The sequence below is a fragment of the Crinia signifera genome, chromosome 1, assembly GCF_055691185.1.
Source record: "Crinia signifera chromosome 1, ASM5569118v1, whole genome shotgun sequence".
In the NCBI taxonomy this organism is placed as follows: Eukaryota; Metazoa; Chordata; class Amphibia; order Anura; family Myobatrachidae; genus Crinia; species Crinia signifera.
In genome coordinates, this window is record NC_139217.1 from 478,353,937 (window position 1) to 478,375,059 (window position 21,123).

Consider the following 21,123-nt stretch of genomic DNA (forward strand, 5'->3'; position numbering starts at 1 on the left):
ATGGCTTATGCTTAATAATTCTAGATAAATCAAAATGGAAACCTATCAAGCACAGTGATCAGCCATTAACCCTCATTCATAGTTACCTCCAGCCCTGTGCTTGCCTATTCTCCCTCAACTGCCTTCCCCTTCCTTCTGTAGCTCTGATATTTAAACTTTACTCACATTAATTAATTAATTAATTAATTACTCATAAGCATTGAGTCTTATTGGCAAGCTTTGCTTTCAATCATACTGTCATAATTCACCCATACCTCCTTGTTACTAGGGAAAGATTCAGTGGCCTTGGGGTCTACGCATGCATCGCCCTGTTATCGGGTCGTTCTCACGATGTCGACATGAATGTGCAGACTTTGCAACATTGCTTTATTAAACTTATAAAATCAAAACAATGGTCTATAAGAAATCACTTTTCCAGCACTGTTCTGTGTCTTAAGCCATTTTGTAATGTTTTTTTTTATGCAAGTCATAGTATACAAAATGGTTGCTGCTTCTGACTAACACCTGCTGCTTAGTGCAAAGGGTAGACCTCATACTCAGTGCCTAGTACCTTGTGCAACAAGCTAATGCCATCTGCAGCAATAATAGCAGTATTTAAGAAAAACGTATAATAAAAGCATAGGAATATTGATATGTTAATTTCTGTTGTAATAGTTTCATCCTCTGAACTTTTTCATATATCTGAAGAAAGTTCATATCTCTCGAAAACACATCATTAGTCTCTCTCTTAATACATCGAAAAACCTTCTTGAGGCATTTCCCTAGTATAAAGAAAAATAAAAAATATTATTTTGGCAAAAACATTAAACTTTTCAAATCATATACTGTATAACGTTGATTTATGTGAACCAGTTATTGGAGTTCAACCAAGTAAACCAACTGTAGGGAATCACATTACTCACCTCTGTTTAGTAAACTAATTTTTAACCCAAATAATTGTATCCAACTTTCCTTTTAACATCACCATCAGTTTAGTATTCATGATTATTGTACCATATTTTAATTATGTTCCCAAACTCTATTCAAACCTTATAATCTTGGTACAATGTAAATAAATTTGTTCCTCTAAAAATGTGTTTCAATAGATCTTGTTTGTAACCATTTAAAAGCCTTAAATTTGTAAACATACTATAATCCCTGTGGTAATGTCCATGGCTTATTAGACAGTATATTTGAGAAAACATCATAAGAAACAATTCAATGAGTACCCGTTTTATCTATATTTTATTCTAGCTCAACACACTTTGTTACATGATAACTACATGTTTTGTTGTATTCCAAAATATCTCCTGTTATTACACTCTTTGCCAATTTAGTGTATTTAATGATCTCTACGAGAGCATTTCTCCAATCATGTTCAGTTATTACATTTTGTTAATACATGTGATACTCTCATGTTTATACTTTGGACACTTTGTTAATTTTAAACCTGGGGAGAGTCAGTAACCTCATAAGATTCACTTGTGTGAATCCTACATAGAAAATGAAGTGTTGTTTGGTTTGACTGCAAATATAAGTAGCCGTTAACCCACCATTACCGGAGTGATACGGTAGATGACAATATACCCAACAATCAGTTTACCTTATTGTTCTTTCTATCAGCTCATGATGAGCGTCTAAGGAAGAAATGTCAGTTTGCATATAAATATTATGTTTGTCCATTGTTACCATCCTTACTCAGAATGCCTCTTCTTTACCAATACCTCACTAGATGTATTTTATCAACGGTTCTGGTGTTGGAGTTCTTAGTTACTTTTATGTTATTAATCGTATATTTATTTTAAACCTTCTAATGATTTTATTATATTGGCTATCAATAATTTTTCTGACCTTTTTTACCATCCTCTGATGAATACCTTATCCGGGGAGCATCAGTTAGTAAACTGTATATGTGTGTCTTTTATGATTATTACTATACTTTTTTATTTTATTTAAAATCAGAAGTAGAATACACCACCATGACTCTAGTAATACCTCTTTGATAACTATACACACCGTCCTTGCCAGCCACCAATCCCTGGTAACCCTCATTCACTATGAAAAGATGAAAACTTACAAAAACAAAAATGACTTCTCGAGTTATTGAGTGTATGGGAAACTTGGTCACTCATGGGAATCCTTCTTTTACACCTTGTCCCCAACCCGCAGGGACACCACTAAGGATATCCCCTGATTCCATGGACCTCTTCTTGCCCACAAACCACAGGGACATCATTAACGATGCCCTCTGATTCCGTGGACCTTGTCTTGGTCTGTGCGGGGGCCCTGGACAGGCCCATCATCAAATAAGTTTATTAAGTTCAAATCAATGTCACAATATTCATCTGCATCAGTATGTTCTTTTTCTTCAAATAATATCACCACCGGGTCGGAAACCTTCTTGCAGTGAGACGCATGAATTCAATCGGTTCGTTTCACAGGGACGAGTCTTGCCTTTGATCTACAAGACATTTGATTACAATAAATTTTTCACCATTGCATAGTCTCCAGGCTGGACTTTATAACAAAGCTTGCTTGCCTTTCTTGTAAAGTCTTTAGAAGCTGTGAGAATTTTGTAACATAGTCTGCGGTTAAATCATATTTGAGTGACAAGTCTGCTGCTGGATGTTGAATTGGGTTGGGCAGTCTTCCAAAGAAATACATATATAGGGGACAGGTTGAGTGGCTGCTCAGGAGTGGTGAGCATGTCATACAAAATCGGAGGCAAGTCAACTTATGGTCATTTCAAGTCAACTTATGGTCATTTCCACACCCACCTTAAATAAATTGTTCTCCATGTGCATTTTTTTTAACATGTTCAATTTTGACTAAAACCTTTTAGTGTGTGGTGAGTGCAACCACATTTTCATACCCATATATTGACTTATTACTTAGAATACCTTTCTTGTCAAAATGTTTTTTTTTTTTTTAATAACACATGGGACAACATATCTGAACACAAACTTTCAATAAATTTCTTTCTGTAAAGCAGTGGTTCCCAAACTTTTTCTAATCACGGCTCCATATAGTATCATAAGTAAAGTTATGGCACCCCTAGGCCAAAAACGTTTTATGGAATAATTTTGAATAAAATATTAAATTAAGTAAATTGTGTTTGAGATCCTTAGGGTCAGTTGTGTGGTGAGTGACAGGATTTTCTTATGTTTGCTCACAAAATGTTTTTGCTAAAAGCTAATGTCATCTGCAGCAGCAATAATAACAGTATTTAAGAAAACAGAGTATAATAAAAGCATAGGAATATTGATGCGTTAATTTCTGTTTTTACACAACCAGCAACTACCCAAATGTTCAACTTATTCTATCCACAAATGTCCTCCCTACTGTGATGATCCTTAGGACGCCTCCACCAGGATCATCAGTCGGTAGTCACCCCAAAGCCCGACAGGTTTGCATCCTAACACAGTTGGGGGCTACCCACCTATTCCTAAATATATCCCAGTGACTATCAGGCACTCTCAGTCCTGTGAATGCCCTGTTGAATGTCGATAGCTGCCCTGTGTATGGAACAAGCAGGAAATTCAGGGCCAATACCCCTATCTCAAACCATCATACCCCCCCCCCCCCTAACCCTAACCTCCCAGGAACCCTAAATCAGCTGGAGGACCTGTGATATCACAAATGACAACAAGGAATTAACAGTGTCTGACCGTATTACTTGACACAATTACCTGGCTTCTTCTTTTTTTTTTTACTTTTTATTAATTTTCAAAGCAGTATCCAACAAGATATTTGCGTAAAGTTACAATTATCATTCAGTTAGGTTCTGAACATATGCGTAATGAACAAATAGAGTCTTCAAGGAACCTTCAAGGAGGCATTTACATCAAAATACTACATATCACAATGTGCTGTTTAACTAACGTCTGCAAACTTAATTATAAACCCAAAGACAAATTTACTCACCCTCATACTTACACACACAAGAAGGGAAGGGAGGAAAAAAAATCTATATTGTTTTTCCTTTCTGGGCAGCAGTGCACACAATATTATACTACTTGTATTCGTCATCAATATATATATTTGGTATACGTTGGATTGTTGGGAGGGGTTAGATGTACCCACTGTTTTTTTTCCCAGGATTGGTTATCCTTTCAGACTGGAGGCAATAACCAATTATTTTACTTGTTGGGGTCTTGTGGTTTAGAGTTTAGTCGTAAGATCATATACAACCAATTGGTGTTTAGCTTAAGAATAAGTATTGTGTGCAATGTTGACCTGAAGAATAATTGTACTAAAGTCTAAATCGCACTTCAACCCGCTCCAGCAGTGGATTCACTCTATGCCATAGACGTTTCTCAAAAAAGTCCATAATAATTTGTTTTGAAGAGTCGTCTAAAGAACTAATAAAAAAGCCCCATTTGTTGTAAAAAGAGTCCGATGTTGTGGTTTCATTCTGCATAAGAGTTCTTAAGTCAAAATAAACAAGTTGGATGAGTCTTATGGTGTGTACACACGGTCGACATGCCGTGCGATGCGAGTCCCGATGTGATCTTATCGCATCGGGACTCGCATCGCACGGCATGAAGGAGAGAAGAGGAGAGGACACGATACCTGTCACCAGGGTGCCGGGCAGGGGCACAGATGGCAGGGTGCTGCGGCACAGCAACAGCTTCCCCCCACCGCCCCCCCATGCGTATATCAGAGGCCACATCCCCCCACCCTCCTCTATACGGCGGACCGGGTCACTGCGCTTCAGCGTTCAGCCCTGCAGCCCCAGGAGAAGCCCCCTGGCCGCCGGAGCTATGTGAGTAAAGGCACAAAGACTATATAGTGCAGATCTGCACTGTATAGTCTTGCCTGCCCTTACTATCTCGCTGCCAATTTGCGCTCACTCGGGGGCGCATCGGCAGAGCATCAGGCTCGTTAGCCCTAAAAAGTACACAATCGGCATGCGATATGGCTTCCGATGTGCACTATATCTGCAACATCGGAAGCCATATCGTGCCCGTGTGTACACACCTTTAGTTTAAGTTCTTGCAAGGTTGGAGCAGACTTCTTTCTCCGGTGGCGTGATATTAATTTCTTAGCCATAGTAAAAATAATAACCAAAAAAGGAATATATTTAGATCCAAGTGTACCTAAATCCCACCTATCAAATGCGAGCAGTAGACAGACTTCCGGTAGCCCCACTACAGATAGATTAAATATTTTGTTTATTTAGCCTATAGTTTTGTTCTAGAACCTCTGGATTTTATTACAGCTCCAGAAGCAATGTAAGTACTTTGCGCTTGTCATGGAACACTTATAACATCGCCCTTTTTCATCAGAAACCATAAATTTGCGTTGGGCTGGTTATATGTATATCCTAAGTAGTGATTTCAAATGTGTCTCTTGGAGATAAGCTGATTGTAGATTATTATGGGCCCTACATATGCAGAGATTTGTGTCAGAGATTCATAATGGGAGATTTCAAATCTTTCACCACTGTCACACAGAAAGTGACGTAAAAAACTGCACTTCAAAAAGAATATATACCAGTCCGGAGAAATCCTGGAACAAATGTATGCTATTGCCTTCCCATTTAATAACCGGCATCTTCCTTGAAGCTGTCCAAATGGCAACTTTGTGTGTATAGCTTAGAGATTTAAAAATTGTGACTCTCGGACGGGTGTCGTTAGGCCTCGGTGTTGGGCCTATTCTATGCACTCTTTCCACAGTCATATTTTTACATTAGTTTTGAAGTATTTGCTGCAATGTTTGGGCCACACATTTTTCCAAAGCAGGGACTTTTACGGCTTCTGGAAGGCCTATTATTCTTATGTTGTTTCTCCTAGAATGGTTTTCAATTTCTTCCAGCCAATTACAAGAGAATAATTTTCCTTCTCTAAGCGTTTAATCTCACATTGTGCATTCACCAAAAGTCAACTTTTAAGATCGTGGTGGCTGCTGTGCTGTTATTTATTTATCCATACCTGCTTTTTTCATACAGCGGCAGTTCCGGATCCGATACGATTTCCCGGCGGTCGGGATCCCGGCGGTCGGAATCCCGACACTGGAATCCCGACCGCCGAAATCCCGACAAGGGGGGGACATGGATCGCCCCCCCTTGCGGGCTCGCTGCGCTCGCCACGCAGCGGGCCCGGTGCCTCGCTACGCTCGGCACGCTATTTTATTCTCCCTCTATGGGTGTCGTGGACACCCACGGAGGGAGAAAGTTTCGGGATTTCGGCGGTCGGGATTCCAGTGTCGGGATTCCGACCGCCGGGATCCCGACCGCCGGGAAATTAACCGCATCCCGCAGTTCCTATTGAAAACTGTATAAGGTTTATCCCTTCTCTGTATTTTTATGAATCCAGGAGGCTCTGTCAATATCCCCCAGTGTGTTCCCTCCTACTAGGCTGTGCCCCCAGGGCCTTCTCTTCTTGATCTCTTGTACTTATATGGGAGTTCAGGCGCTCCAGTTAAAACAAGGGAATTTGCGTTCCCTACCTTGCAAAAAGCTGGTTTGGTGTGCCTAACAGGTGTTTGCCAGTAGTTGTGTGCCTCTGATGTAGAGAGAGTTAGGCCGCCCAGGAGCCCCGCCGTCGGCGCTGTTAATCAATGATGGCGCAGGTGTCAGTTCCGCCGTGCTCCCCGCCTCAGGCCGGAGATTGCAAACAGTACTTCTGCGCCGTGCAGCTAGCTACCTTTGGCACGCTCAGTGTGAGCCGCTAGTTCCACCTCCGTGCAGTGTATATTGGGCTGCATGTTATCGACGCCCACAATTGGAGGGAGGCTCCGGCAGTCAGCCACAGGTCGGGCAAAGAAGCTTCGTCCGGCTGTAATTGAGGTAATCACCCTCCGAACTCCCAGTCTGGCTGCCCGGGCCTATCCCAAATGACTTTGGGGATGAGTCCGTGGAGGCTAATAGCCTTGTAAAGGACTTTTGTTGTCAGGCCTGGACGGAGCCGTGGAGCTGCCCTGCTCACTCCATCGCACCCGGAACCGGAAGTCTCTGACAATTACCTGGCTTCTTACAGACTCCCAGGCACCAGCCCAGCAGGGAGCCAAAGAACTCCAGTGACCGTGTGTATTTCTAGGATTGAAGATGTGGCTAATCTCTGCAGAGGACTCGGGACATTTATGTAGGCACCGGAAGGGGCTATACCTCACTTGGTACGGCTGGAATCGGTCCCACCAGTCTCCTCCGGTTCACGGTCTGGAGTCTTCTCGTACTATAGGATGGGTACACAAATCAGTCGACACACTTTCTCAATTGATGCTTTATTCTGGGCCTGCAACTAGGGGCGCCAGCTGGTTTTTGTACCTTGGAATGGGGTGAACACCACGTAACAGTATAAAACAATATCAGAGTGCAAACATCATTTGGAATACAAACAGGACAGTAGCTCTAGGACAGTAACGGCCATTATTTACGATTATCACTAACATAACAATAGTCAGGCTTTATCTTAACCGCTACCTATCGCAACACACATATCATGAAATATTACTTCGCACCACCTAAGCCTATGTACCCGGGTACTATCGTTAGCTAAGACCGGTCAGTCCTCAACAAGAACCTATGCATAGGATTTAATTATGTCTATGGGTCAATGTACTTTTATCCTTTGGCCACCGGGTGGCAATGTTGGTCCAGCAACCTTTTCCTTGGATTTGGAGAGTGGAGTGACAAAGTATGGGGGTTAACTTTTAGGTCAGGGGTAAAGTACCTGTGGCACGGTGCCAGCTCCCGCTGGGTATGGGCAGACATTCACCGGTCGCAGTGCACCCCGACGGGATTGCTAGTGTGGGCGCCAGGCGTTGCCACACTCCGCTACACTGCACCCCGGCTGCTGTTGGGTCCTCTGTCTGGCTGCAATCACTGCTGGGCTCTGCAGTTCTCCCTACTGCACACCCCCTTCTCCCACTGTGCTTGGGCTGCTTGTGGCCGGAGCTGCTGGTGGCTTGGGCTGCTTGTGACCTGAGCTGCTGGTGGCCTGGGCTGCTGTGCTTGGGCTGCTTGTGGCCTGAGCTGCTGGTGGCTTGGGCTGCTGTATGGGGAAGTCAGTGGGGGTCACGGCTCTTGCCGCATTGTACGGGCGGCTGATCAGAGGAGGAGGTCAGCAGGGGGGGGTCACTGTCCTTGCCGCGCGTGTATGCGGCTACTCACTGGGGAGGTCAGCGGGGCAGGGGCACTGAGGTCACTATCGCGGCTCCCCTCCTGTCTTGCTGCGGCCGCGCCACACTCTCTGCACCGTCTCCGTACAGCACACTGCTCTTCACTCCCTTCTCTCAGCACGCGAGCTCTCCCCTCCTTCAAAGCTGCTGCGGCAGTCTCTCCCCGCCGCGTCTTCTGTCACTGGTGCTCCGGGTCAGCGGGGGTCACCGCTGACGTCACCCGCTTCTCCTTTCGGCCGCGGCAATTCTCCTCCACGCCGGGCATCACACGCTGCTCCTCCGCACAATCTCCTTCGCGCCTCCATTCAGCCCCCACCTGAGTCTCTACCTCCTTCTCCTATCCGCCTCTTCCTCCCTCCAGGCCAATCTGAACTGCTCTGGCCCTGTCAGTCACAGGCTGATGGGGCCGCTGGGTAACCCTCCAGGCGCCGGGGCACGCTGGCATTAACCCCTTCATTTCTGGGGCTTACATCTACACCCTGAGATTCCAGAGACTGCCAATCCTTGCCCAGAACTGAGGGATAAAATGGGTTGAAGCAGCAGCTCTGGGGGAGATTTTCTTGTATCTGTTTATGGTCACTGTCCTTATGAGGCAGGACCAGGGTGGAGGAGACTAAGGCCCCTCCAGACCCTGCCAGAACATCAGCATTACAAACAGGCCAAGCTGCCGGACTCCACCTTCTGGGCCAGTGGCCGGTATTCACATCAAGCTCACTAGGGCCCTTCCAGTACAAGCAGGCAGAGTGTCACCTTCAGGGCTAGCTACTGGTATTCTCTTCCAGCACAAGCGTGGGCAAGCAGCCAGGACTCGTCACTTTCAGGACCATTGGCGGCCATGCGCCACCAGAGTCCTTCCAGCAACCAGCAGGAGTTCAGTGTGTCGTGCCCCAGCTCACAGAGTTGCAGAGGTGACTATTGGCTGCTTAAGGGGGGGAAATTGTTCCTTTTATAAGGTGTTTTTTTATTGTAGTTTAGATTGTGCTGTGTTACATAGTAGTGCTACCTGTATCGTGTATTGAAAAATAATAAAGGTAAAGATCAAACGTTATGCGCTGAGAGGGAATCGGTACATCTGTCAGACCAGACTTAGGTCTACAGTCATTAGGTCGACCCCGGAAGGTCGACTGGCCCCAAGGTCGAAAGGGTTAAAGGTTGACATGGGTAGAGGTCGACATGGGTTTAGGTCGACAGTCACTAGGTCGACATGAGTTTTTCAGTTTTTTTTAACCCGAATGTCGACATGGACACAGTTGGAGTTGAACCGCAGCCGCTCGCAATGCTTCGGGCACGGTGCCTCGCTACGCTCGGAACACTATTTTATTCTCCCACCACGCCCTAGTGGATGGTGGGGCATGAAATACCGCCTGTCGGCACATGTCGGTACAAAAAAACAGTGAAAAACTCATGTCGACCTAATGACTGTCAACCTAAACCCATGTCGACATTGACCCATGTTGACCTTTAACCCTGTCGACCTTGGGGCCAGTCGACCTTCCGGGGTTGACCTAATGACTGTGGACCTAAGTGTGGTCTGACAGATGACCGTTTCCCGCTGAGAGCAGCTGGAGATGGGAAACACTGCATGTGATCGCCCCACACCACATGGATAAATGTCAGGCAGGGAAGTGTATACACCTAATTGTGCTCTCTTCAGGGGAAGATATACCATACATCCCTGGCAGGGAATGGGTGACTCATCTTCTCTGCCTCTAGACAGACTGATATGTGCCCAGTGGGTCTGAAGTTCTTATTTTGACGTTCAGCTCTCAATAGCCAAAAATAGCCTGTAAATAACTTTTCGCCTGTGGTATTTATTATAAATGTTTATATCGCCCATAAAACCGGAAGTGGGGCGGATATGACCTCCCCAGTCCCGGCCTGCTCCAACCATCCTGATTGGCTAACTAATCCAATAGGCATCCACCCTCCCCTGATGCAAGTCCCATAAATAGAGGGACTATTTCACTTCAAGCATCTCTCTCTCCTTGACAATGCGTTGGAGCCATACCATCTGCACACCCAGGAAGTAAGGATGCTGTTTCCAGATTTAGTCAGCACTTTTGTGGTACCAGTATCTGGAACTGCTAGTTCCACTTCAAGCGCTTATTTGAGAACTGTTTTCCATCCCAGTTCTCATCCTTCATGGACTATTATTTATCTGCAATTGACCATACTTGCCTGTATTCTTGCTTTTATTTTTATCTTTATTTACAATAAATAGTGTTACATTATGTTTGGTAAATTTCCTTTGTTTCATTAAACCAATTTCAGCTAATGAGACCTGAACATCAAAATAAGAACTTCAGACCCACTGGGCACATATCAGTCTGTAGCGTGTATTGTTAGTAGTGTGGTGATGGTTTTCATATGTAATGACAATTATGAAATAAAGGTGCATTTGTACCTTGCTATTGTGTAATTCCTGACACATACCGGGCACATGGAGCTGTAAAGGACGGATTTCTGAAGGCTGCTCCCCTAAATACAGATTTTTGAAGGCTGCTCCCCTAAATAAGTGCACATAAACCCAGTTTCCTCACACCTACAGCTAACCAACTTCCACTCAACTGTCCAAAATTGGTCCTACTTATCTGATCCAGTGATGTCCTTTCTACATCTAACCGACTTTCATCCAACTATCAAACATTGATCCACAAATGTCCTCTCTACAGATGGAGCCCATCTCATTCAGTCCCGGCGCCCGCGAGAACCTCCCCTCTGGCCGGCGGAGAGGGACTCCATTACATTTTTACGCACATGCGTCTCTCGGTGGTGAGGCAGCGGGTCCCTGCCCATCTCTGCTTCAGGGGGTTGGGGGGGGGGGGAGGTCGGGCAGCGAGTGGCACCGTCAGCAGCGGCAGGGACCCGGAGGGAGCTCCTTTGCCACGGGGCGTGCAAGCTGGCGGGTGCTGGTGATAGTTTCGCCAGCCCCTACAAAGATGAAGCCGGCTACATCTGTACATCTCACCACCATTTTGGTCAGACCAGCCAACTCTCCAGCTGAACAGTTCTGGTGGCACAGAAGTTGGCAGATGCTAATAAACTTCTATAGTTTCAATCAAGTAAAAGACTAATTATAAATGTTTCCTATATACAGTCCTGCCTCTCCTCTACCGCTTCTGTTTCAGTAGTTTCCATTCCCTATTAATAAATGTAGTGACCAGCCCCACGGATGGGACTGGTCAGTAGCAGCTCTCCCACAAATATGGGGCTGGTCAGTAGCAGCTCTCCCACAAATATGGGGCTGGTCAGTAGCAGCTCTCCCACAGATATGGGGCTGGTCAGTAGCAGCTCTCCCACAGATATGGGGCTGGTCAGTAGCAGCTCTCCCACAGATATGGGGCTGGTCAGTAGCAGCTCTCCCACAGATATGGGGCTGATCACTAGCAGCTCTCCCACAGATGGTGCTGGTCATAAGCAGCTCTACCACAGATGGCTCTGGTCACTGGCAGCTCTCCCACAGATGACACTGGTCACTGGCAGCTCTCCCACAATTGGGGTTTGTCACTGGCAGCTCTCCCACAGGTTGGGTTGGTCACTGTCAGCTCTATCTTAGAGATATGGGGCTGGTCACTAGCAGCTGTCCCCCAGATGGTGCTGATCACTACCAGCTGTCCCCCAGATGGTGCTGGTCACTACCAGCTGTCCCCCAGATGGTGCTGGTCACTAGCAGCTGTCCCCCAGATGGCACTGGTCACTAGCAGCTTTCCCCCAGATGGTGCTGGTCACTAGCAGCTGTCCCCCAGATGGTGCTGGTCACTAGCAGTGTCTAATTAGTCATGCATCTTTATAGTTACTGTGACTCCGCCTTCCAGAGAGTGGAAGTCTTCTTGAGGGGGACAATGTAATAGCAGATCATATTAATAATTATTTCTTATCAGTATTCACTGCTGAAAGAGAGGGGAAGGGGCCAAGTATAGTCAGAAAACTGAGGGAGAAACAAGTACATTTACAGAGGAGAAAGTCCTCACAGAACTCTCAAAACTGAAAGTGGATAAATCAATGGGGCCAGATGGGATACATCCAAGGATACTAAAAGAGCTTAAAGGGGAGCTGGTAAAACCAATAATATAATTATTCAACCAGTCACTAGCTACTGGAGTAATCCCAGAGGACTGGTAAACAGTGAATGTAATGCCACTGCACAAAAGTGGAAGAAAGGAAGAGGTAAGCAACTATCGACCAGTGAGCCCTTACATCAGTAGTAGTGGAATTGATGGAAACACTCTTAAAACAAAGGGTACTTGTTTCCTAGCACGGCGCCCACGATATTCAGTTGTATGGCATTGTATTCAATTTAAAATTGTATATGGCATACAATGCAATGCGATGCGATTTTAAACTGTTTAAGCACCCTAATGGGTTTTTTCAATGTTAAATGGTCCCCCTATACGATTTTTAATTGTATAAGCACCTTAATGGGTGCTTACAATGTTAAATGCACCCCCACGCCACCGCCACTATCAACGCCAACCAGAAGTGTGGCGAGCGCAGCGGTACGCGTCCTCGGACCTTTTCATACCCCCACTATCCACGTCGGCGTGGAGTTGATTTTATTTAGTGTGGCGAGCCACCGAGCCCGAAGCGTGGCGAGCATAGCGCATTATTTCACATGTATTCCGCGTCCCCTCGCGGGGCTCGCTGTGCTCGCCACACTTCGGGCTCGGTGGCTCGCTGCGCTCGCCACACTATATAAGATCAACTCCACGCCGACGTGGATAGTGGGGGTATGAAAAGGTCGGAGGACGTGTACTGCTGCGCTCGCCACTCTTCGGGATGGCGTTGATAGTACGGGTGGCGTGGGAGTACTTTAAACATTGTAAGCACCTATTACGGTACTTATACAATTATTTATCTTATAGGGGACACATTTAACATTGTAAACACCCATTAGGGTGCTTATACAATTTAAAATTGTATACCATACAATTCGATGGTATACAATTTAAAATTGTATAACATCGGCTAGCATCGCATACTATCGTATGCCTTATGGTATGCGATGCGATGGGCGCTGTGCTAGGAAACAAGTACCAAAGAGTTGTAGAATATCTCAAAACCAGCAATTTACAGGATCCGAAACAGCATGAGTTTACTGGGGGAAGATCATGTCAAACAAATCTTATTGACTTTTTTGACTGGGTGACTAAAGTAATAGATCAAGGTGGGGCTGTAGATGTAGCTTATCTAGACTTTAGTAAGGCTTTTGACACTGTCCCACATCGCAGACTGTTAAATAAACTTGAAAGCTTGGGATTGGATTCTAAGATAGTTGAATGGATAAGAGCGTGGTTGCAGGACAGAAAGCAGAGTTGTAGTAAACGGAGTACAGTCAAAGGAGGGAAAGGTTACAAGTGGGGTACCTCGGGGATCTGTACTTGGACCAGTGCTTTTTAATATCTTTATTGGTGATATTGAAAATGGAATTGAGGGTAAAATGTGCCTTTTTACAGATGACACAAAGGTATGCAACAGGGTAGACACACCAAGAGGGGTAAAACAAATGATTGATGATCTAGGTAGATTATAGGAATGGTCAAGAGCAAGGCAACTACAGTTTAATGCCAAAAAATGCAAAATCATGCACTTGGGTCTCAAAAATCCAAAGACTAAATATAGTATAAATGGCACTATAATGGAAACTACTGAGGAAGAGAGGGATCTAGGTGTCACTATTTCAGGGGACTTAAAGGCAGGTAGGCAATGTAACAAAGCAATGAAGAAAGCAAGTCCGATGCTTGGTTGCATAGGGAGAGGTATCAGTAGTAGAAAGAAAGACGTAATAATGCCACTTGGTACGACCTCATCTAGAGTACTGTGTTCAGTTCTGGAGGCCATATCTCCAGAAGGATATTACCACATTAGAGAATATACAAAGAAGGGAAACTAAAATGGTGCATGGCCTACATCACAAAATGTACCAGGAAAGACTAAAAGATCTAAATATGTATACCGTACTTTAGAGCAGAGAAGGGAAAGGGGGGACATGATAGAAACTTTCAAATATATCAAGGGTTTTAACAAGGTACAGGTGGGAGACATTCTTCACAGGAAGAGAAGCAGCAGAACACGAGGACATGCACTGAAACTAGAGGGAGGAAGATTCAGGGGAAATGTGAGGAAGAATTACCCCACAGAAAGAGTAGTAGATAAGTGGAATAGCCTCCCATCAGAGGTGGTAGAGGCAAATACAGTAGTACAATTTAAACATGCTTGGGATAGGCATATTGATATCCTTACATAAAAATAAGAATCATATATGGTTTGAGGTAACATGTTTAAAAAGGGGCAGACTAGATGGGCCAAGTGGTTCTTATCTGCCGTCACATTTTATCTTTCTATGATCATGGCTAATTAAATGTCAGATTTCTCTCTGTGACTTTTACATGATCGCTTAGATATCCTGTCTTACAGGCTCACATCTGCCAGGATACAGCATCTGCACGCAAGATGTCAGTAGGAGCGCAGTTCCGGGTAAGTTCCTCAGCCTGTGAACTGACTGGGCGGGATGTATTATTATACATCGCCGCCCTTCGCCATGCCCCCGCCGAGATGCCAGCGCACATGTACTATATCATGCGGCCGGCATCGCGGTGCGATGACGGCAGCCCCCCGCGATACCTGTACTGTGGTCTGCGGGGGGGTCTCCGTCACCTCCCAGCCTCCTGCTTCTCCTCTGCAGCCGGGACAGCTCAGCGTGGCTGTCCCCGGTGCCTCCTCCCCCCTGCAGCCGGAAGGACGTCCAGCTATATTGCTAGGTGGAGGAACGGCTTACCTTCTGGGATCCAGGAGGACCTCTAAGAAGGTAAGCCCAAGAGAGGGAGAGAGCGGGGGGGGGGGGCGGCGAAAAGAAGCCCATAGGCTTCTATAGGGTATCGTCACCCAAGGGTGGCGATACCCTGCCTGGCGATATTGGTGCAGCCGGTTAATAGTACATAGGAAAATGCGGTAAAACGGGGGTTTTACCGCATTTTAATTCATCTTGCCCACTGTGAGATACCTGTGTAACCTCCTCCCCCTGTGTTTGAGGCACCTCCCTAACCTCCTCCCCTTGTGTGATGCACCTCCCTAACCTCCTCCCCTTATGTGTGAGGCACCTCCCTAACCACCTCCCCTTGTGTGTGAGGCACCTCTCTAACCTGCCTCCTGTATGTGAGGCACCTCTCTATCATGCCGCCTGTGTGTGAGACACCTGTGTAACCTCCTCCCGCTGTGTGTGAGGCACCAGTGTAACCTCCTCCCCCTGTGTGTAACTTCTTCCCTTTGTGTGTGTGAGGCACCTGTGTAACCTCCTCCCCCTGTGTGAGGCACCTGTGTAACCTCTTCCCCCTGTGTGTGAGACACCTGTGTAACCTCCTCCCGCTGTGTGTGAGGCACCAGTGTAACCTCCTCCCCCTGTGTGTGTGAGGCACCTGTGTAACCTCCTCCCCCTGTGTGAGGCACCTGTGTAACCTCTTCCCTCTGTGTGTGAGGCACCTGTGTAATGTGCTCCCCCTGTGTGTGAGGCACCTATGTAACCTGCTCCCCCTGTGTGTGAGGCACCTATGTAACCTGCTCCCCCTGTGTGTGAGGCACCTGTGTAACCTCTTCCCCCTGTGTGTGAGGCACCTGTGTAACCTCTTCCCCCTGTGTGTGAGGCACCTGTGTAACCTCTTCCCCCTGTGTGTGAGGCACCTGTGTAACCTCCTCCCGCTGTGTGTGAGGCACCAGTGTAACCTCCTCCCCCTGTGTGTGTGTGAGGCACCTGTGTAACCTCCTCCCCCTGTGTGAGGCACCTGTGTAACCTCCTCCCCCTGTGTGAGGCACCTGTGTAACCTCTTCCCCCTGTGTGTGAGGCACGTGTGTAATCTGCTCCCCCTGTGTGTGAGGCACCTATGTAACCTGCTCCCCCTGTGTGTGAGGCACCTATGTAACCTGCTCCCCCTGTGTGTGAGGCACCTGTGTAACCTCTTCCCCCTGTGTGTGAGGCACCTGTGTAACCTCTTCCCCCTGTGTGTGAGGCACCTGTGTAACCTCTTCCCCCTGTGTGTGAGGCACCTGTGTAACCTCTTCCCCCTGTGTGTGAGGCACCTGTGTAACCTCTTCCCCCTGTGTGTGAGGCACCTGTGTAACATCTTCCCCCTGTGTGTGAGGCACCTGTGTAACATCTTCCCCCTGTGTGTCACCTGTGTAACCTCTTCCCCCTATGTGTGAGGCACCTGTGTAACCTCTTCCCCCTGTGTGTGAGGCACCTGTGTAACCTGCTCCCCCTGTGTGTGAGGCACCTATGTAACCTGCTCCCCCTGTGTGTGAGGCACCTGTGTAACATCTTTCCCCTGTGTGTGAGGCACCTGTGTAACCTCTTCCCCCTGTGTGTGAGGCACCTGTGTAACCTCTTCCCCCTGTGTGTGAGGCACCTGTGTAACCTCTTCCCCCTGTGTGTGAGGCACCTGTGTAACCTCTTCCCCCTGTGTGTGAGGCACCTGTGTAACCTCTTCCCCCTGTGTGTGAGGCACCTGTGTAACCTGTTCTCCCTTTGTGTGAGGCACCTGTTTAACATCTTCCCCCTGTGTGTGAGGCACCTGTGTAACCTCTTCCCCCTGTGTGTGAGGCACCTGTGTAACCTCTTCCCCCTGTGTGTGAGGCACCTGTGTAACCTGCTCCCCCTGTGTGTGAGGCACCTGTGTAACCTGCTCCCCCTGTGTGTGAGGCACCTGTGTAACATCTTCCCCCTGTGTGTGAGGCACCTGTGTAACCTCTTCCCCCTGTGTGTGAGGCACCTGTGTAACCTGTTCTCCCTTTGTGTGAGGCACCTGTTTAACATCTTCCCCCTGTGTGTGAGGCACCTGTGTAACCTCTTCCCCCTGTGTGTGAGGCACCTGTGTAACCTCTTCCCCCTGTGTGTGAGGCACCTGTGTAACATCTTCCCCCTGTGTGTGAGGCACCTGTGTAACATCTTCCCCCTGTGTGTGAGGCACCTGTGTAACCTCTTCCCCCGTGTGTGAGGCACCTGTGTAACCTCTTCCCCCTGTGTGTGAGGCACCTGTGTAACCTGCTCCCCCTGTGTGTGAGGCACCTGTGTAACCTCTTCCCCCTGTGTGTGAGGCACCTGTGTAACCTCTTCCCCCTGTGTGTGAGGCACCTGTGTAACCTCTTCCCCCTGTGTGTGAGGCACCTGTGTAACATCTTCCCCCTGTGTGTGAGGCACCTGTGTAACCTCTTCCCCCGTGTGTGAGGCACCTGTGTAACCTCTTCCCCCTGTGTGTGAGGCACCTGTGTAACCTCTTCCCCCTGTGTGTGAGGCACCTGTGTAACCTCTTCCCCCTGTGTGTGTGAGGCACCTGTGTAACCTCTTCCCCCTGTGTGTGTGAGGCACCTGTGTAACCTCTTCCCCCTGTGTGTGTGAGGCACCTGTGTAACCTCTTCCCCCTGTGTGTGAGGCACCTGTGTAACCTCTTCCCCCTGTGTGTGAGGCACCTGTGTAACCTCTTCCCCCTGTGTGTGAGGCACCTGTGTAACCTGCTCCCCCTGTGTGTGAGGCACCTGTGTAACCTGCTCCCCCTGTGTGTGAGGCACCTGTGTAACCTGCTCCCCCTGTGTGTGAGGCACCTGTGTAACCTGCTCCCCCTGTGTGTGAGGCACCTGTGTAACCTCTTCCCCCTGTGTGTGAGGCACCTGTGTAACCTCTTCCCCCTGTGTGTGAGGCACCTGTGTAACCTCTTCCCCCTGTGTGTGAGGCACCTGTGTAACCTCTTCCCCCTGTGTGTGAGGCACCTGTGTAACCTCTTCCCCCTGTGTGTGAGGCACCTGTGTAACCTCTTCCCCCTGTGTGTGAGGCACCTGTGTAACCTCTTCCCCCTGTGTGTGAGGCACCTGTGTAACCTCTTCCCCCTGTGTGTGAGGCACCTGTGTAACCTGCTCCCCCTGTGTGTGAGGCACCTGTGTAACCTCTTCCCCCTGTGTGTGAGGCACCTGTGTAACCTCTTCCCCCTGTGTGTGAGGCACCTGTGTAACCTCTTCCCCCTGTGTGTGAGGCACCTGTGTAACCTGCTCCCCCTGTGTGTGAGGCACCTGTGTAACCTCTTCCCCCTGTGTGTGAGACAGGCTATGGGCATGATCCTGGTTCACTCGGAAAGCACCTTTTTGTTTGCTAAACCATGCTGCACTGCAGGGGGACAGGTGTAATATGTACAGACAGAGTTAGATTTGTGCGAGTTATTTTATTTCTGTGCAGGGTAAATACTGGCTGCTTTATTCTTACACTGCAATATAGATATCAGTTTGAACACATCTCAGAATCAGATAAAAGGAAAGCTATGAACCTCAGGTACAGCTACAGCTGCTGTATAAAGGAGTGTGTAAAGCTCCTTCTATCGTAAAAGACAAGAAAAAGCAAGGGGATACAGCTCTTGGGTTTGTACTGAAAAATAATTATCTACAATAGGCTATATAAAATAAACATTTATTATATTCAAAGCAGTACATACAACTACATTAGAGAATTCTCTAAAAAAAATAGAAAAAAGTGGGGGGTATATAAAAAAGAGGTAAAACAAGAATGTGTTAAAATTAAGTCATTGTGTGCAAAGTTGCTCCAGTGTGAGAATTATTAATCCGTGAGTACCCACGTGGTTGTTATAATTACCAACGGTGATGGTCCACGTGGTTGTTGTTATTACCAACGGTGATGATCAGCTAAAAGCCTCCTACTGGAAGGCAGCCATCTCCATACATATCCACCAGCTGCTGTCCAGCCTAATTGGATCCACAAGTTGGACACACAACCGGGACCATATGTAATATATCCCTTCGGTAGGAGGCTTTTAGCTGATCATCACCGTTGGTAATAACCACAACCACGTGGACCATCACCGTTGGTAATTATAACAACCACGTGGGTACTCACGGATTAATAATTCTCACACTGGAGCAACTTTGCACACAATGACTTAATTTTAACACATTCTTTTTTTACCTCTTTTTTATATACCCCCCACTTTTTTCTATTTTTTTAGAGAATTCTCTAATGTAGTTGTATGTACTGCTTTGAATATAATAAATGTTTATTTTATATAGCCTATTGTAGGTTATTATTTTTCAGTACAAACCCAAGTGCTGTATCCCCTTGCTTTTTTTTAGTGAACCAGAATCAGGCTGTTTGTTCTTTATACCTTCACAGCGCTCCCTCGGAATCCTCATGGAAAAGATAAACGCGGCCAATCCTCACTTTATCCGCTGCATTAAGCCCAATGGTGAGAACCTGCCGGGAGTGTTCCAGCCAGAGGCCGTGCAGAGCCAGGTGAGGTGACGCCATTATACCAATACTGGTGATGCTGTATAGCGGCAAAAGTCCAGCTCGTACATCGTCATCGTGTGTCCCCCCCTTCCCCCACACCAGAGGTGACAGGCGAGGTAACCCTCATTATACCGCTATCAGATACTGTATACTAGTGATGCTGTATACTGACCAGTGACTGTGACACAGGCTCAAGTCCAGCTCGTACATCCTGCCCCCCAAACCAGAGGTGACAGGTGAGGTGACCCCATTATACCGCTACCAGATACTGTATACTAGTGATGCTGTATACTGACCAATGACACCGACTGTGATTCAGGCCCAAGTCCAGCTCGTACATCCTGCCCCCCAAACCAGAGGTGACAGGTGAGCTGACCCCATTATACCGCTACCATATACTGTATACTAGTGATGCTGTATACTGACCAATGACACCGACTGTGATTCAGGCTCAAGTCCAGCTCGTACATCCTGCCCCCCTCCTACCAGAGGTGACAGGTGAGCTGACCCCATTATACCGCTACCAGATACTGTATACTAGTGATGCTGTATACTGACCAATGACACCGACTGTGATTCAGGCCCAAGTCCAGCTCATACATCCTGCCCCCCTCCTACCAGAGGTGACAGGTGAGCTGACCCCATTATACCAGATACTGTATACTGGGATAAGTGACAACTTTGTGTTATTACCTCCTGGAATCTGCTTAGTATCACTTCTGTATACTGGGGTATGGGATGACAGCATAGTATTTTTCCTTGTTTCAGCTACGGTATAATGGTCTGATAGAGACCTTGCGTATCCGCAGAGATGGTTATTCCTGGAGACCGATGTTCCGGGACTTCGTGGAGCAGTGAGTTGCCTCATACCTCCAGCCTCAGTACACCGTGGAGCATGATATACCTCATATATCCAGCCTCAGTACACCATGCAGCATGATATACCTCATACATCCAGCCTCCGTACACCATGCAGCATGATATACCTCATACCTCCAGCATCAGTACACCATGCAGTGTGATATACCTCATACATCCAGCCTCAGTACACCATGCAGCGCGATATACCTCATACATCCAGCCTCAGTACACCATGCAGCGTGATATACCTCATACATCCAGCCTCAGTACATCATGCAGCGTGAGATACCTCATACATCCAGCCTCAGTACACCGTGCAGAGTGATATACCTCATACATCCAGCCTCAGTACATCATGCAGCGTGAGATACCTCATACATCCAGCCTCAGTACACCGTGGAGCATGATATACCTCATACATCCAGCCTCAGTACACCATGCAGCGTGATATACCTCATACATCCAGCCTCAGTACACCATGCAGTGTAATATACCTCATACATCCAGCCTCTACACCATGCAGCGTGAGATACCTCATACATCCAGCCTCAGTACATCGTGCAGCGTGATATACCTCATACATCCAGCCTCAGTACACCGTGCATCGAGATATACCTCATACATCCAGCCTCAGTACACCATGCACCGTGATATACCTCATACATCCAGCCTCAGTACACCGTGCAGCGTGATATACCTCATACATCCAGCCTCAGTACACCATGCAGTGTGATATACCTCATACATCCAGCCTCAGTACACCGTGCAGCGTGATATACCTTATACATCCAGCCTCAGTACACCATGCAGTGTGATATACCTCATACATCCAGCCTCAGTACACCGTGCAGCGTGATATACCTTATACATCCAGCCTCAGTACACCG

At 47.1% G+C, this 21,123-nt stretch overlaps 1 protein-coding gene across 1 annotated transcript in view; it reads left to right on the plus strand.

Moving 5' to 3' along the window:
• Window positions 1-21,123, plus strand: part of LOC146024716 (myosin-IIIb-like) — a 493,994-nt gene that overhangs the window by 362,274 nt on the left and 110,597 nt on the right. Inside the window, exons 17-19 of the mRNA XM_083155469.1 lie at window positions 14,515-14,574; window positions 19,259-19,378; window positions 20,144-20,229. Coding sequence (XP_083011595.1) covers window positions 14,515-14,574; window positions 19,259-19,378; window positions 20,144-20,229 — 266 coding nt within the window. The remainder of the gene's footprint in view (window positions 1-14,514; window positions 14,575-19,258; window positions 19,379-20,143; window positions 20,230-21,123) is intronic.